The sequence below is a fragment of the Sarcophilus harrisii genome, chromosome 2, assembly GCF_902635505.1.
Source record: "Sarcophilus harrisii chromosome 2, mSarHar1.11, whole genome shotgun sequence".
Lineage (NCBI taxonomy): Eukaryota > Metazoa > Chordata > Mammalia > Dasyuromorphia > Dasyuridae > Sarcophilus > Sarcophilus harrisii.
In genome coordinates, this window is record NC_045427.1 from 612,877,592 (window position 1) to 612,895,047 (window position 17,456).

At 36.9% G+C, this 17,456-nt stretch overlaps 1 protein-coding gene across 6 annotated transcripts in view; it reads left to right on the top strand.

Moving 5' to 3' along the window:
* The first annotated feature begins 73 nt into the window (after positions 1–73).
* PPP3CB (protein phosphatase 3 catalytic subunit beta) overlaps positions 74–17,456 on the top strand; it is a 50,851-nt gene continuing 33,468 nt past the window's right edge. For 5 of the 6 annotated variants that reach the window (XM_031956506.1, XM_031956504.1, XM_031956507.1 and 2 more), the window contains exons 1-8: positions 136–322; positions 10,356–10,556; positions 12,143–12,267; positions 14,065–14,176; positions 15,104–15,249; positions 15,549–15,688; positions 15,792–15,869; positions 15,976–16,070. In XM_031956506.1, coding sequence (XP_031812366.1) covers positions 253–322; positions 10,356–10,556; positions 12,143–12,267; positions 14,065–14,176; positions 15,104–15,249; positions 15,549–15,688; positions 15,792–15,869; positions 15,976–16,070 — 967 coding nt within the window. In that variant the 5' untranslated portion in view covers positions 136–252. Of the gene's footprint in view, positions 323–10,355; positions 10,557–12,142; positions 12,268–14,064; positions 14,177–15,103; positions 15,250–15,548; positions 15,689–15,791; positions 15,870–15,975; positions 16,071–17,456 lie in introns of all 6 variants that reach the window. The other variant, XM_031956502.1, reaches the window with a different exon arrangement.

A 17,456-nucleotide genomic window follows, 5' to 3' on the forward strand; every position in this document is an offset into this window, starting at 1 on the left:
CGACCCCTCGCCTCGGGACGGGCCTCTTTTTTTTTTTTCCTTTTTCCCGGTGGTCGGTAATTTTGCTCCGGTCCCTCGAACGCGCCCAGCCCCCGCCCACGCTCGCGCGGTGCACGCCGGTCGGCCCCAGCCGCGCTGGGAGGAGAGAGGCTCCGCCATGTTCCCCGGCGGCGCTGCCGCTCGGCCCTGCTAGCCGCCGCCCCCGCCCCCGACCCCGCCCGGCCCCTCAGCTGAGCAGAGCCCCGGCCGAGCATGGCCGCCCCGGAGCCGGCGCGGACGCCGCCGCCGCCGCCCCCGCCCGGGGCAGACCGCGTAGTCAAAGGTGAGAGGCTGAGGAAGCCGCGGGAGCGGGGCCAAGGAGGAGGAAGGAGGTGTCTGGCCGCCTCCGGGCGCGAGCGGGTCCGGAAGGGCGGGGGACTGCCTGGCGCGGGAGCGGGTGGTCGGCCCGAGGCCCGGGGCCGCCGTGGCCCCTGTGCAGGCCGCGGTCCAGCAGCACCCTCCTCCCGCCCCGGCCCAGTACGGGGAGCCGCGGGAGCCGAGGGGGATCACGGGGTACTGGGGGAGCGCGGCCGGGCCTAGCGGGGGGCCGCAGACGTGGGAGCCCGAGCGGCTGTCAGGGCAGCGTTCTCTGGGGAGGGCCCGGTCAGCCAAGGCCCCGCGCCGGGAAAGTTGCCCGGTGCCCTTCGAGGTGGGGGCGGGCGCGGGCGCGGGGGCGATTTTTTACGGTGTAGCTTTGCGAACCTCCGTGGGAATGTCAACTTCAGAGATGCTGTGGGGGGTGGGGGAATGGGATCGTTCCCTGTCTTGGTTTGTGCTGCAGCCATACCAGTAAACCACAGGCACCCTGAAATTGTCTGCATTGCCTCGGCCGCTGATTATTTTTCCTTGGAAAGGTAGAGAACAGTACCCCATTTTCTCCTCTGCAAAATGCTGAGTGTTAGACCAGGCCGGGATTTCAGACGCGGACAGATTTTTGTCCCCATTAAATATTGCCTTAACTAAAATACATACGTGTGCATGTATGTGTGTGTGTGTGTGTGTTTCCTTTTGTTTAGTTTTTCCCTTTTTTGGACCCCCAAATTTTGGATATCGGCACCTGTTTTCAAGTGTGACTCTGAGGGGGAAAACGCCTGGGCTTTTGTAGATTATGTCAGCGGGTAACATTGTATCCAGTTTAACCTGAGCACACCTGGAGATGAGCAGTCCAAGGGCAGAAAAGTTATTAGAAGGAGCTGTTGGAGGCCTTTGTGGAGTTAGTAACCCCGAGGTCCTGAAAAGGATAATTCCTCTCGTCTTCTGGGTGCTTAAGGCTTTCACCTGCAGGAAAAGCGGGCCCTGACCCAGATAGAATCCTTAAAGGCCTGTTTAAACTCAGATACTACTCTCTTTTCCGTCTCAGCTAGTGATTTGGGTTCACTTCTGCAATCCCCCTAGGAAGAAGCATCCAGCTCTAGGGTTTTACAAGGTGAGGCTTTGTGAGCGACTGCTTAATTTTCTGTCTGCCTGCTCACTGTAGTCCCTAGGCACTCTGGCAGGGATATTAGATTAGAGCAGTTACATTCCTGCAGCCTGGATTTGTGCTTTTCTTGGGCTTGTGAACCCACCCATCCTTTGTATGGTGATGCTTTATTTTTTTCTGCTTATATCATGGAAGTCAGATTCATTGAGGTTTATTAATGTGCTTTCTCCTCACATTGCATGAAAAGTACAGTGGACTTGGAGCAGAGGGTATTTGGATTAAGAATATAACAAATAAATATTACTTCTCCAAGGGATTTCTTTGTTTGATGAACACTGGATCTTAATTGCTTATCTGTGTCCCTTTTTCCACTGTGGCATGTCCCTTTCTGTGACAATTGTCTTTTTTTTTTTTTTTTTTTTAATGGTATCTCTCAGACATCTAGGATGCCTGGCTTAAGGCATGTGTTCAGGAGTGGTACTAATTAACACTCTTGATGTTCTACTTATTGAACATATTATAAACATCCTAACTTTACCACAGTTCACTGTGAACTTCAGCATTATAGATAGGTTCAGAAAATCTTTTAAGTTTTTTCATCTTCAGGTTTTCATTATATCCTTAATAATTAAGTCATCATGATATAAAGGTAGGAAGCAGCAAAACTTTAAAATTCCATTTACATTCCTATTTTTTTCATTTGTAGCCATATTTCTTTTAGATTTAAGATATGTACTGTTTTCTGACAATTGGAGAAAATAATAACTAACAAGCTTAAACCTCTTCACATTCTTTTTCTAATTTGTCCTATGTTTTATATATGCTATTTTAAAATGTACACCTTGTCTTTTCAACATTCCTGTAAGGGTTGGTTTTTTTTTTTTTTTTTCCCCCCACAAATTCTGATTTTACATTTAATGTCATGGTCAGTGACATTATGCATATTGGAATATGCATATTGTGATAAAGTACTCTGGAAAAAGAAATGAGAAATCATTAAAGAAAAGATAATCCAAATAGCCTCACTAATAAAGGTACTTGTGTTGATTACTATTATAGAATGTCAGCTGCTTACCAGTACGATTGTTTCATTCTTTGAATTTGTATTTCCAATGCCTCGGACCCAGTATTCGACACACTAATTAATACTTGTTGCTTGACTGTTAATTTTCAAGATCAGGAGAATTGTATTTGAAGGTTGTACAGGTTTTGAAAGTTATAACAGTCTGTATCATAATGTTGTGCAAGAAAAATATTTGACAAGAAATATAAGCCTGGGATTCTACTATGAAACTAGTATAATTGAAAAGAATGTCATCTATGTAATTTGTGGTGATTTCATGCAGCTGATTGTGGGTTATCCCCCTGACCTTTCTGTCCCTGGCTAATTAAAGCAGATGCTGCACTGATCCCATTAAGGAAAGCTTAAGCTACTTGATAAGATCAAATTCAGCTTTCTATAGAAAACTAATGTGGACCAGTTGGGTGAGACTATCTACTTCCTCAAATAGTTCTATTAAATAATTGCCTCTTCCTCTATTCAAGAAACAGGAAAGAAGAACCTGGAAAAAATAAAATAAGATCAGTTCTTTATAGTGAGGGGAATATGTACCTGTGTGCATAAAGACCTGAGTGCATTTCTGCTTTATAACCTGCCATACCACTGTTGATTGGATGTTTCAAACAGAAGACATTATATTTATCTTTTTTTATTCCTTTATATCCCCCAAAAAAACACTAAGAAAATGTCGGGTTTTATTCTGATTATCTAGTAGTTGTTCTGTCCACTCATAAGCAGGGATGCATTAGATTCATGAAACTAAAATGTGTGGGTTTTTTTTTTCTAATTCAAAAAGCATTTAATGATTGTTCGATGAAATGATGGGCAAAAATTTAAAAAAAAAAAAAAAACACCAAACATTTTTTGCCTTAAAAAGAGGTAGCTTTTTTGGGTATTTTTTCTAATTACACGTAAAGATAGTTTTCAGCATTCATTTATTATTATTATTATTATTATTATTTTGCTTTTGGGTTTTTTTTTGAATAGCTTTTTATTTTTCAAAATACATGCAGATAGTTTTCAACACACACATTTGTAAAACCTTGCGTTCCATATTTTTCTCCCTTTTTCCACACCACCCCCTCCTCTAGATAGCAAGTAATCCAATATAAGTTAAACTTGTACAAATAATTTTAAACATTTTAAAAAGAGAAAAACCAGCAAGCAAACAACAAAAAAGGTGTAAGTACTATGATGTTGTGATTCAAATTCAGTCCCCACAAATCCTCTCTGCATGCAAATGACTCTCTCCTTCACAAGTCCATTTGAACTGGCCTGAATCGCCTCATTGATGAAAAGATTCATGTCTGTCACAGTTGATCATCCATAATTTTGTTGCTGTGTACAAAGTTCTTTTGGTTCTTCTCACTTCACTTAGCATACTTCACTTGACATCAGTTAATGTAAATCTCTCCAGGCCTTTTTGAAATCATCCTTCAGCATTAATTTTGTCAGATTTTGAGTTTCAATTTTTTCTTCCTCCCACCCTCTCCCCAAGACAACAAATAATCTGATATGTTATATATGAACACTTGTGTTAAACATTTCCACATTAGTTATGTTGTGAAAGAAGAATCAGAACAAAAGGGGAAAACCACAAGAAAGGAAAAAAAAAAAAGTGAAAATGGAATGCTTCAATCTAAATTCAGACTTGGTAGTTTTTTGTCTGGATGTAGATAGCATTTTCCATCGAGTCTTTTTGGAATTGTCTTGAATCATCATATTGCTGAGAGGAACTAAGTCATTCATAATTGATCTTTGCATAATGTTGCTGTTAATTGTATGCAATATTCTCCTGGTTCTGTTCACTTACATCAGCATCAGTTCATGTAGGTCTTTCCAAGTTTTCTAAAATTCTCCTGCTCATGAAATGTGTTTCTTTCTAGAGGTTATTTAGTTCATTTTGTCACTAAGTAGGATTTTCCCCTCATCTAGAGGTTCTTAGGTTGTCAGGAAGGCTGGGTTTGAGTCCTGGCACTGTCTTTACTCTCCATAAAATGCAAGTCTTGAGTGCTATCAATTTCCTTATCTAAGAACTGGGAGTGAGAACAAGAAAGTAAGAGTCATTCATAAAGTTATGAATATAAATCATTTTGTGGCATCTGTATCAATTATAATTGTTTTAAGTTTTTTGTGTTCAGTGACTGAATTAGAAGTGAATGGTGATGGAACTTCCATATCTGTTTTATCCCAATCTTTGGAACAGCAAGTTGACATCATAGCATCATTTTTCATTTCATATTCATATTCTACTTGCCATGAAGATGGCCTAACTTCTATTTTTTCTGATCAGTCCATGCTGATTTGGCCTGCTACAAATTTATATGATTTAATTTTTACTGGACCTTCACTACAGCAAGGCAAGACATCCTATTCTTCATTGATTGATTCACTATTCCACTTGATTCCAGCAAATTGCTCCCACTATCATCCTCATTCTCTCTTATCTCCAGCCACTCTCCATATCCTGGATCCCATTCTTTTGTCTACGAATAGATATAACCACATTTTCCCTCCATCCTTAAAAAATCCTGCACTTGTTCTGACCATCCTCACTACTTATTGGTCCATATCTTTCCTCTCTTTCATGGCTAAACTCTTTGAGAAAGCCACTTACAGTTGGGGTTTCCTCTTTCTTTTACTCTTGTAAACTCTCTGCAGTCTGATTTCTGATCTCATCATTAAATTAAATCTCCAAAGTTACTTTGGTCTCTTATTGGCCAAGTTTAATGACTTTTCCTCATTCCTAATCTTCCTTGGCTTGCAGATTGGACAGGTTTACTTTAATTCTTCTAGCTATTCTATGCTCACTGTGTTTTTTGTGACACTAGTCTCTGGGTTCTCTTTATATTGGTTTTACTGCTCCCTAGTCTTCTTTACAGATTCTTTTGTTGTTTCATACCCTCTGACTGTGAGTCTCTGCCCTTGGGTCCCTTATCTTTTTACTCTCTATTATCTCATCAGCTTCAGTGGTTTCCGCTCAAATCTCATGACTTGTAGACATCTGTCTTTCTCTTTATCCATGTGTCTTACCCTATCCTCTGCTACTCTGTAGACATATCTTAACTACTTCCTAGACATTTGAGCTGAATGTCCCATAAGTATCTCAAACTCATCTAGTCCAAAAATAGATCTTAACTTTCCTGCAAAACCTACTCTCCTTTTGAACTTTATTATCCTGTGCAGAATATCACCATCTTCCCAGGGCCTTGATGTCATCCTTGACTCCTCCTCACTCTCACCCCATATATCCAGTGTATTTCCAAATCTTCCCCTCCCCTTCACAGTGTCTCCCATATATACCCTTTCACCACTCAGAGCTGCAGTTCTCATCACTTTAAGCCCTCATCCCTTCTTTTCCTGTTTCCTCCAGGATCAAACAAAAACTTCTCTATGTGGCATTTAAAGCTCGTCATAACCTGGCCCCTCTTAGCACCTTGCTCCCTGCCATGAGCTCACCATACTCTACAACTTTACTTAAATTCTATTTTTGCCAGATAAGAAAGGACACTTTCCTAGTCTCCCTAGTCTCTTTCAGATAACTTTTATATAGCTTGTAAATGTTTATGTTGTCTCCATATTTATGCTTCTCTAGAGCAGGGACTATGGGTTTAGGGCCTGTGTTCATTGCTTTGCTTAGTGCCTGGCATTACAGATGCATTAAAACTTATTTCCCTGTGAAGGACTCTGCAATTCTTTTGGCTTCTGTGGCAGGCTGCGTTTTTTAGAATGTTCAAGTCAGTTAGCAGGCTTCTTCCATACTCTTTATCTTAGCCTTACTAAAATTGTTTATTTTCATATGGGCTGGCAGGTGCCTAGGCTCATATCACTAAAGTTAATTACACTGCTTCTTTTAGGTATATTTTTTTGAATCAGTTTTAAATGTTAATTTTTATTTCAAAATCCCTTTTTTTAACCTGATTTTTAAAATCTCAAGTAAACAAACCTTAGGATTCTTTTTCTCTTATCCCCATTGAAATATTAACCCAATTAAAAGTAAGACCTAAGTACCATGTATTTCTAAGTAAAGCACTAGAAAATGTGAGAAATAGAGAGAGAACTCTGTGTTGAAGAGGCCAAGGACGAATCATAGCTGTTAAGTAGAGAAGGAAGATTTTCAGGTTCTGCATCTATTGCTATTGTGTGGCTCTGGGCAAACAATACCTTTACCATTTGGGACCCTTGTTTTTTTCTTCTGTTAAATGGGAGGGTGAAATATGTAGCCTAAAGGTTGTCTTTCTGTAAATCTGATTTAGTTTGGATTTAGCAGAATTGGCCAGAGCTTTTAACAAAGCGTCTCATGAGGATATTTGTATTTTATTTTGTTGTTAATGAACTTATTTCATTATAAAGACATATGTAGGAATTAGTTACATAATAATTGTTAGTATGCTCAGATGCAAATTCATTAAATATGCAGCTAGTTGAAACTAATTGGATATCCTTGTATGGCTTGTGTAATGAACTTTGGAATGATAATCAATGAACAATTTTAATTCAGCTCCCACTATGTGGAGAGGAAAGTGATGGGACTTAAGAGAGGAGGATAACAAATCATAAGATGGCTCCTGTTGTCAAGAAACTTATATCTAGTTAAGGATGCAAGGTACAAATCCATGGAGAATGATTAAATAGTGCAAAAGATCTCCTAAGCATAGGATTGATTGCCAAATAAGTGGAATAAAAAAGGATTCAGAGGAGATAGAAATCATCCTGGGGTTTTCAGTGCTTAACAAAAGATTTTGTAGAGAATGTGGAATTTGAGCTGGGCTTTGAAAGATGGATAGAATATGGATAAAAAGAATGGGCAGGAATAGTATGGGAAAAGATAGATGGATTCAAGTTCAAATTCAGGTTTTAGGAATCATGGTTCAGCATTTTGCTTGGAGCAAGGTTTTACAATTGAGAATGGTAGGTGATAATTCTTGGAGGTAATTGTGGAGTTCAATAGATTATACATGACCTTTGAATGTTAGACTAAAGAGTTGATTTTATGCTTGAGGCATGTGGAACATTTTTTGAGTGGGGGAGTGACAGAATTAGTGGATTAGGAAGATTAATTAGGTAGATAAATTTCTCGGTGCATTAGAGAGGACTGAAATAGGAAGAGCAAGGAGACCAATTCCATTATGGTAGAATAGGTGTTGAGAAGAGCCTGAATTAAGGTTGTAGGTAGCTATGTAAATGGAAAGGAAGAAATGGATGCAAGGACCATTGCAAAAGACTTAGGAATCTGACTGGCTAGATATGGGGTGAAAGGAAAGAATAAATAATAATGAGAAATACCTGTGGCTTTCTTGGTAAGGTCCTGGGTGTGCTGTTAAAAGTTGTATTTTGAACAGATCTTGTGTTCTGGCTGTTATTGAATATTCATGAGCTGATCGGGTTTATAAATGTAGTTTCCTAAATCAAACCAGAACTATTCTCATAGCTTGATGAGAACATTGAATCCCATTTCAGTTTGAGAAACTTGTATTTTGGAAGTGTTTGACCTTTTAACTTTTATTAACATTTCTACCATAAAGCAATTTTGGTTTATTTAAAAATCATTTGACTTAAACTTGTATATTATTAAAGCATTTGAAAATTTCAAATTCAGATCTAAGTATATTGTTTAATTTCTAGCTGGGAAAAATGATTTGCAACAATTTTTATTTTGTTAAAGTAAAGCTAAATCACATATAGAGAGAACAAAATGTATTTCCTTGGGCCTTGTTCCAGTTCCTGTCAGCAATAATGGGAATAAATGTGTTTGCAGTGAAAAGAAAATAAGTACCTTCAAGGTTTCTGTCTTGATGAATCTCATAAGGAAAAGCAAGAGGGATTGGTGACTTCATATTATTTTAGAGGTGGTTAACATCTCTTTGTCAATTTTCATCTTCTATTCTTAAAAGGATTGTGCTCTACATGTGTTTTTCAAGTAAGATAATGTAGTTTTTAAAATTTTTCAGCTGCTGGTCATATCTTCCCTTTTTTTACTTCTACCCTCTTCCCCCAATTTATCCATTTATCCATCTTTGTAATATAGTCTATTCCTATTTGGTCCCATCTATTTTGAGGTGATTCTCTTTTTAATACAATACTCATCATAAGTTAATTTTGAAAACCATTTTTGTATTCTAGGATCTTTTTTAAACAGCCTCAGTAATACTAAATGTAGCGGAGTCCCTTTCATAAATCCAAAAAAAGAGATTTTTAAGCAGCAAAAGTAGATATAACAATTCATTTCACTTTGCTTTTAGAATTCTCTAGTTCTTTATTCAAAGACTTTGCTTTTTTGCTTTAAATATTCTGAAAAGTTTGATTATTTGGTTTTTCTGAGGACATGGACAAGTTCAAGTGAGAGAGGAAATAAAAAAATTGTAAAAAGTAGACAAAAAACTTAAGCATAGTAAATCAGGATCCATTTATTATAAGGACAAAGGGCCCTATATAATTAATTTAATTGAATGTTTTAAATATTTGCATGCTTATGTATATATCATTGTGTACAGGGTTGAAAGAAACAATTCTTGCCTTCAAAGAACTTACATTCTATTAAATACAAGATAATTTGAGGAGAGGAAAGTTATAACTGGGAGATACTTGAAGAGTTTACTATAAGAGGTTTGAGTCATGAAGGAAGCTAGGGATTTTAAGAGGTAAGGAGAGGAAGAAAGTCCAGAACCACACCAGAGATTTTCTGGAAAGTCATAAGTATTTTCAAAAAAATATTAAGATTATTTGCCTAATATTCTTCTCTTTTTTTGGGGGGGGGGATGTTCAATGTCTAGTTAGTGATTTGGTACTGATATTCAAGAGAAAGGTTAAGGCTAATGGTAAGTTATCTGCACAGAGTTAGTAATTAAACTTCTAGGAGTTATGAACCCACACACATTAGAGAGAAGGGAGTTCCCCAAACCTTAAAGGTATACTCATTGTTATGAGGTGTGGTTACAATGATGGTAAAGTAGTGAAAATGACTGAAGATATGTAAAAGGAGCATTAGGAGAGAAGAGTGTAATAAAAGCAGAGGAAAAAGTTGTGTCCAGGAAGGAGAAGTGGTCCAAAAGCTGCACAGAAATTAGAAGAGCTGTTTTGGTTCAAGTAAAGTCAGAAGCAATATCACATGCAGTTGAAAAGCTAGTGATATAAGTATAAGTTAAATACAATATATGTATATTTTATGTATATGTATACAATATGTATATTGTATTTAACTTATACTTTAGTATATTTAACATGTATTGGTCAACCTGCCATCTGGGGGAAGGGGTGGTGGGAAAGAGGGAAAAAGTTGGAACAAAAGGATTTGCACATGTCAATGCTGACAAATTACCTATGCATATATCTTGTAAATAAAAAGCTATAATAAAAAAAAGAAAGAAAGAAATGTTAGTGATAATTGAGAAAGCAGAGGCAGCAAACTTGAGAAATCAAGCCAACAAACACTTATTAATAACCTTTCTGTGTGTCAGGCAGTGCACTTGCCACTGCGATTACAGCGACAGAGAACTGTCTTTGTCTTCTTTCTATAGGGCATCCCTTATAAAAATTGAGTCAATTGAAGAGATCTTTTTTGGTTTGTTTGTTTTCATAGGCTGAGGGAGACCTAGGAATATGGTTATCAGGAAAGGAGCTCGTAGGTAATGGCCGACTGATGATGAGAAAGGGAATATTTGGGGAAGTTCTTGGAAGAGAGGAGAGAGGATAAGATCAAGGGTACAACTGGAAAGATTTGCCTTGGCAAGAAGGACCATTTCACTGTCATAGCAGTAACTGAGAGAATAATGGAAGGTTTAGTAGCAATGTCATCAGTAGTGATGCTGTTTTTTCCACTCTTTTAAAAAATTACAGCTGTCCCTTTCCCCCCAACACACCGCTTAACATCTGAAGAAGTGTTTGATCTGGATGGGATACCAAGGGTTGATGTTTTAAAGAATCACTTGGTAAAAGAAGGTCGGGTTGATGAAGAAATTGCACTTAGAATTATTAATGAGGGCGCTGCCATCCTTCGGAGAGAGAAAACTATGATAGAAGTAGAAGCTCCAATTACAGGTAATGCTTCTGTTTTCATCCTTATTTCATTATAAGACAAATATTTGATTAATTGAATTTAGAGAGGCTTTCATTTTAAATAACATTTTGTTTTACATTGACATTGAAATTTTCTTTTCTTGAAAACTGACATATTTAAAGTAAAGTAGATGTTATAGTTTTCTGTATTTTTATGCCTTATCAAACTTTGGGAAGGGGCAGTCATAGGATATATTTGTTTATACAGTTTTCAGGGAATGCAATATAACTGGATCTGGAGTCAGAGGTCTTGGTTTCTAATCTTGTCTGCCATTTACTATTAGGCAGTCAGCATATATTAAGCATCTACTGTGTGCCAGACATTGTACTAGAAATGTAAGTACAAAGAATAAAATTTCCTATTTCCAATGAGTATACATTTTTGTAAGGGAGATGGGAAATAATATATAAATATACACAGCATAAATAAAATGAATAAAGGGAAAGGAATTCCAAATGAACCAATATTTGCATAGCAATTTATAGTGCCAAGGCAACTGCGCTAAACTCTATACAGATGAGACCTCATTTAATCCTTGCAAGATCAGTGCTATTATCCCCATTTTACACTTGAAGAAACTGAGGCAAGCAGAGGTTGAGTGATTTTCCCAGTGTCACACTCTGGGGCCTGAGGTCTGAGGCTGGATTTCAATTCAGTCTTTCTGACTATAGGCCCAATATTGCAATATGTACAAGGAAGTTAAACAAAAGAAAATTGGGAAGAAAGAGCTCTAGCAGTTAGGAGACTTGCGCTATCTCTTTTAATGCCAGAAAGGGAGTCGGTGATGTAGAAGTGAAGGAGGCGGGCAGCATCCAGACTGGAGGTGGAGTCTGTGACGAAGGGACAGAGGAGGAAGGGGTGTCGTATTCTGGGAGGGTAAAGGTGTAGAGGCCACACAGAGAAGTTCTTTTTGTCCTAGAAAAAGTAGGAAGCCCCTGGAGTGGTGGCATGAAGAGCATCAAAGTCAGATGGGCACAAGAGCAAAATCTCTTAGTAGAAAGGATGGGCTGGATGGGAGTGGGGACAGATTGAGGAGGGAAGGCCAGGGAGAAAGCAGTTGCAGTGATCTAGTTGGGAAGGGACGAGATCTTGTGAGTGGAAAGCAGTTTGATTTGAGAGGTTCTGTGGAGCTGATTGATAGCTGGCCTAGGAGTGACTTGGCAGTAAGTCACCAAGCTGGTATCAGAATTGAAGTCCATGCTTTTGCTTTTCCTCTCTCCATTAGAAGATGATTGTAATTTCACTATTTTGTTTTTATTTCAAAAGTAGGATTTCTTTTTTTTCCTTAAGAGGAACTTCCCAGGAAATACATGATACATTGAGGTGGGCAGTTCTGTGACTTACAAGCCTCAAGGAATACCATTGTTTTCTGTTACCTGGTTTCCATATGTTGATTCTGTAAACAGATGACAATGGCTACCCCTATAATTTCCATAGTGAGGCTTCCCTTGTGAGGCTTCTCTTATCTTGTTCAAGTTCCAGAATCTACTGTACTGTACAGGGAAAATTAATACTTGTTTTTTTCCTTCTTCTTAATTTGTTGTCTGTGATTGTCATTTCGTTCCAGTGTGCGGTGATATCCACGGCCAGTTTTTTGATCTCATGAAACTGTTTGAAGTGGGAGGATCCCCTGCTAACACAAGATATCTCTTCCTTGGCGATTATGTGGATAGAGGTTATTTTAGCATAGAGGTATATAACCAGATGTAAATATTCATTTTTGCCTAAGTTGTTGACCCAGACTTGACACATAACTCCTTGGAAAAAAATTTCTTCCAAAATATTTACAAATTGATTTTTTTGGTACCATTCCTCATCATGAACTTAGATTTGTTAAAGCTACCAGTTTAATCTTAGAGGACATAAAAATTTGCTTCTCTGTTCATAACCTTCGTTTCTGTTTTTCTGATAGAAATTGTGAGCATTCTGTTGTCTTTGAGGAGCTAATGCCATTCATCTTTCTGATTCTGGTTTTCTGAAATCCTGTGAACTAGTAATCAGAAATAAAGATTGTCCCTGTGGCTATTCAATGGATTGATTCAAGTAAAATATATTTTATTTCCTTTATTTGAATAATAAGGCACATTTACATAGCACGTTAGCATTTAAAAACACTTTGTTCACAATAATTCATGAGGTAAGTAGTATGTGGAATTGGAGACTCAGAAAAGTTAAATTATTTTTTAGTGTCAGGACAAGAATTTGAACACAGATTTGATTTTCCACTACCACATTGAAAATATGGATCTCCTTGGACAATACATTTATTTTTTGGACTTTGACCATTCCCTCTGGCAGTTAAGGTTTCTTTGATGCAGCTGATTTTATATTATGTTTATTCGTTTTCTTTTTTAAAGTGTAGCAAGCACAAATCCAGGAAGAAATTCCATAGAAAGCAAGTTTTGACCTGCTAAAATAACTTTCAGAATTTTATTTGATAGATTTTCAGTTCAGGTGTCACTAATACTGCCTCACACAAAAGATTGCTAGGTTTCCCAAAATGTAGCTGGCAGCAGTGGAATTCATCCTTTTTTATCCAGGATTTTATCACTTCCTATCCCTTTTAGCATTGATTGATCTTAGTGCTTCAGAAAAATAAGAAATAGTTCATCTTCACAAAAACTTTAGGAGATACCTCTCCATCTTTATCTACCCCCCACAAAAAGAAAGTGATGGAATGTATTTGCCAACTTCAAGAAGCTTGGTGAGCTAATTGGATGTTTTTATGTATGCTTGTGAATACTTTTCATAATAGGGTTTCAAAGTTGGCCCTTTCCTATATAGTTACAAAAGTTAGAAAGCAAGTAACTGAAACCATATTCTGCACCATATAGATGGCCTTATGGAATTATCTGCTCCTTTAAAGTTACTTATTTTTTTCTTATGTAAACAAAATGTGTGGGTATCTTTACACATTTAGAGATAATTCAGGCTCTTAAAATGAGGTTTATTATTGTTTGTTTCCCTGCATGTGATTTTTGTAAATTTCTTGTTTTCCCAAAATGAAGTAAACCCTTTGCCTTTTCTCATTTAATAAGTGAAGAAACATTGCTTTTTTTTTTTTTCTCCAGCCAGTTGTGTTTAATAAAATCTTACTTGTATAAATTGAATGGCATAATTACATGATAAGCCATAGAAAAATATTTTTCCTGTATACAGTCAAGTTTTTTATTCTTAAATAATCTTCCCAACCCTCCACCCCCAGTTAATTTAATTAGATAATAAATGGCCACCTTTTTCAAAGCAATGTTCTGGGTATATATAAAAAGATATACAAGACATGGTTCCTTCCATGTATTAGCTTATATTCATTCAGAAAGAGGAGACAGTGGGCATATTCATTTGAACATTGAACCAACCATAGTCATTTCTAGACCTAATAATCATTGGATAATGGATAAAACAGTGGGACATGGTAACATTCTTTTAACATTAATTCTTTAGTGAATATTGTATAAAAATCCTAAATGAAAATATTTTATTTTACAGTGTGTCTTGTATTTATGGGTCCTGAAGATTCTCTATCCAAGCACATTATTTCTTTTGAGAGGCAATCATGAATGCAGACACCTTACCGAATATTTCACCTTTAAACAGGAATGTGAGTACTGGCAGGAGACTTGTATCTCATTTCTCCTCTCTAAATTATTTGGATAATAATAGTTATGCAGACTTTTTACTTTGCAGAATTGACGTGTTCAAAGGTGTTCAACTTGAAGATTCTAAAGGGTTCTAAAGGATTTAAGGGGAGATTGATTCAAGATTTCTATATTAAATTTAAAAGAAAATTTCATGTGCTTAGGAATAATTTCTTAAAACTGTTTTTGAGAAAAAAGAAAAACAAAATGTAACCCAAAAGAATAAACTCGAGCAAATTTGTGGTAGCATCCTTATATTCTTCCCTCATACTTCTATTGACTATCTCTGTAAGTGTGAACACATTGCTGATCCTGTAGAGTGTCATCCTTTTATGTGGTTTTAAATCTATTGCAATTCCTGCCAATCTGTAAAATTTTTCCTATTTCTTCTCACACTTCCAATAGTAATACAAGCAGTGGTTATAAGTACCTCTCTAAGGAAGGATAGTTGTTTTTTCCTCAGGTCTGGACCTTTTTATCTGGATACTTACTGTTTCTTTTCTTCATAGTAGTGCAAGATCCCTGAGGTCAGGGGACCATTTATTCTTTGTATTTTCAGCCCTTATTACAGTTCCTGAATGGGAATTTTAAAAATTCCTAGAATTGGATTTTCAAAAATACTGAAATTATTTTGACTTCATTTATGACTTTAATAAACACCTTGATTGGTTTGAAAAAAAGGTAAAATGTTGAGCCATTTGCAGCTTTTGCCTTCTCTTGGCATTGTAATGTAAAGATAATATCTGAATACAGTCTATAACATTTTGCTAACATTTATTGGTTAATTTAGGGAAAGAAATTTGTCAATTTTATTTCTCACTTTGCATAGTCTGCCTTTAAAATGATTAGTAGTAATTTAATTCTATTTTTTTCTTATTTCTCCTCTGAAGGTAAAATTAAATATTCAGAAAGAGTCTATGAAGCTTGCATGGAAGCTTTTGATAGCCTGCCTCTTGCTGCACTTTTAAACCAACAGTTTCTTTGTGTTCATGGTGGACTTTCACCAGAAATACACACACTGGATGATATTAGGAGAGTAAGTATAAATATTTCTTAGTTCTAAAGTGGACTTGGGGGGAGCAGGCTTTCTTAGTTATAATTTCTTGTTTTCTTTAAAAAAAAAAAAAACACAATAAAACAAACTTATTTTCGTGATCTAGGTTTGTTATGGTAAAAATGTATCTGTTAATATCTTTAACAGTGTTCTAATAGTGGACACTATGCATAGCGTTCAGGGTGGGTAAAACTTGCCCATGACCATCCTCTCCTCACCATTTGATGAGTTCTTTCTTTTTCTTTTCTTCTTTCTTTCTTTCTTTTTTCTTTCTTCCACAGTTAGATAGATTTAAAGAACCTCCTGCCTTTGGACCAATGTGTGACTTGCTATGGTCTGATCCTTCAGAAGACTTTGGAAATGAAAAATCACAGGAACACTTTAGTCACAATACAGTTCGAGGATGCTCTTATTTTTATAAGTAAGGGGAAAAACCCAGGAATACATCACATTTTAGACAATAAAATGCCATACTCTTCAAAAAGCAAAGTATTGCTTTACTTACAGTTCTTTTCTTTTCACAGCTATCCAGCAGTGTGTGAATTTTTGCAAAACAATAATTTGTTATCGATTATTAGAGCTCATGAAGCTCAAGATGCAGGGTAAGAATTATGATTCCCTTAACCAAATTAACACCTTAAATATAAAATCAAACTTAGTAACTATGATTGATGCTTTACGATGCATATTAAGCTATTTGTTTTGCAGCTATAGAATGTACAGAAAAAGTCAAACTACAGGGTTCCCTTCATTAATAACAATTTTTTCGGCACCTAATTACTTAGATGTCTACAATAATAAAGGTAAGATGTTATTGATAAAAAATTGTTAACAACATAGAATTTTAAATGGCTTAATTTTTTTTTTTAAATAGAGAAAAGGTATTATCTGAAATCATAATCATCTATTATTGAAATTTCAAACTGAGCTACAGGATATAAAGGGGGAGTAAGCAGAAGTGAAGAATGAAAAATGTGAATCCTATGTAAAATCAATTCCAGAACTAATCACCCCAAAATACTTTGGGCCCTGTGAATTAAGTACATTGAGCACGAGCCAGATCAGGATTTTCTGGAATTCCCTGTTGAATCATGCCCTACATTTTGGCTCATAGAATTTTATTGTTTCCATCAAGTTGCTGTTGCTTGGATTTTTGGTTTCTGTCTGTTTAATAATTTACATCGGCTCATTATTTAGCTACCATTCATCTAGTTTAATGTCTGATGTAGGTCTTTTTTCCTTCTCCTGAGCCTTATTTCCAGGATCCCCATTATAAAACCTTTTGGGATAGTGATGTTTTATCACTTTTATTTATTTGTTTGTTTGTTTGTTTGTTTATTTATTTATTTGCTTGCTGAGGCAATTGGGGTTAAGTGACTTGCCCAAGGTCACATAGCCAGGAAGTGTTAAGTGAGGCTAGATTTTAACTTTAGGGCTGGTACTTTATCCACCTAGCTTTCCCTATTACATTTTTAATTCATTCTGATCTCTTAGTAGCAAACATTTTGCTAACACTCTGCCCCTTTTCCCCTCCCTACCCCACTGTGTTTTCCTCTACTTTTAACGTCTTCACTCTTTTGTCTGATTCCACTGTCATGGTTGGTTGCTCTCACTCTCGATATTTGCCCATCTGTGATACTTAGATTTTGTGGTAATGACAGAGTAGCTTAATATAGTTCTGTGTGTGCTGAGGACACTGAAAATGAGATCCAGTATGCTCACGTAGTTCACATTTTCAGAATAAGGACATTAAGAGGCTAGCTCCTATCCTCTCTCTCAATATGTCTGGAATTTAATAGATTGTGTCATTGAGTCTAGTGTCAGAGTGGAGTGGGTGTATCAGGTGGAAGATTGGGGGGGGTGTATGGATGTTAAAAGTGACAGTGAGGTCAGTGCCAAATATAGTTGTTTTTTTCTGTAAGTTCAGCCTATGTAGGCTTTCTAAAAAATTTGTTCAGTAAAGGAATGTGATAATATATGTGAGATCTTCCATGAAGCTCGATGTGAGGACCTTCTATAATAAATTTGATAAGACATACTTCCAGGAACCTTTCACTAGTTACTCCATTTTAAAGTTGCTACTAGAGATGCTAATATCTAGAAGGTAGTGCCATTGGTTGCTTGTAAAGATTGTGTATTGATGTTTTGTTTACAAATCCTTAAGCCATGTTATAATAATACATAAGGAA